Source organism: Hippocampus comes, unplaced genomic scaffold (assembly GCF_001891065.2).
Source record: "Hippocampus comes isolate QL1 unplaced genomic scaffold, H_comes_QL1_v1.1 scaffold81, whole genome shotgun sequence".
NCBI classification, from domain to species: domain Eukaryota; kingdom Metazoa; phylum Chordata; class Actinopteri; order Syngnathiformes; family Syngnathidae; genus Hippocampus; species Hippocampus comes.
Window position 1 is genome coordinate 570,975 of NW_017806179.1, and position 556 is coordinate 571,530.

Genomic DNA, 556 nt, shown 5'->3' on the forward strand with positions numbered 1-556 from the left:
GTCACCGTCGGCCGACGCGATTCGCTGCGGAGGGCCGAGGACGCGCCCGCCCGCCGCTCCGGCTTCGACTCGCATCGCTCCAGGGCCGCCGACTCGGGCGCACCGGCTCAGGTACGCTACTTTTAGAGCCATCGGAAAGTCAGTAGCGGGCCACACGATTTGGAGACGCCGCCGTGATTTCATTTCTTTTGAAGAAAATGTACAAACGAGATGGGATGGGGCCGGCTGAAAAAGGCAGCGTAAAAGCAGGGGCACGTGCGAAATGAACGCGACCCCCGATTTTGTGCCCCCGCTGCAGGACATCGCGGAGACGGTGAGCGCGGCCCTGGGGGACTTCCGGCCGGCGGAGCGGCAGGGCCGCAGGCCGGCCCCGGACGTGGTCCTGGACACCTTGGAGCAGGTGAAGAACGGCCCCCCAGCCCCGTGCTCCTCCGAGTCCCCGAGCCCCCACAGCACGCCCAGCACGCCGGGCACCCCGGGGACCCCCGGCACCCCGAGCCCCCTGGGGCCCCTCAGCCCCGTCAGCCCGCTGCCGGGACCGCCGCCGAGGCCTGCC

The 556-nt window shown here is 70.1% G+C and overlaps 1 protein-coding gene across 1 annotated transcript in view; it reads left to right on the forward strand.

The window, feature by feature from the left end:
- Nucleotides 1-556, forward strand: part of LOC109532581 (SLIT-ROBO Rho GTPase-activating protein 1-like) — a 6,930-nt gene that overhangs the window by 6,219 nt on the left and 155 nt on the right. The window contains exon 8 of the mRNA XM_019897463.1: nucleotides 299-549. Within this exon, the coding sequence (XP_019753022.1) occupies nucleotides 299-549 (251 nt within the window). The remainder of the gene's footprint in view (nucleotides 1-298; nucleotides 550-556) is intronic.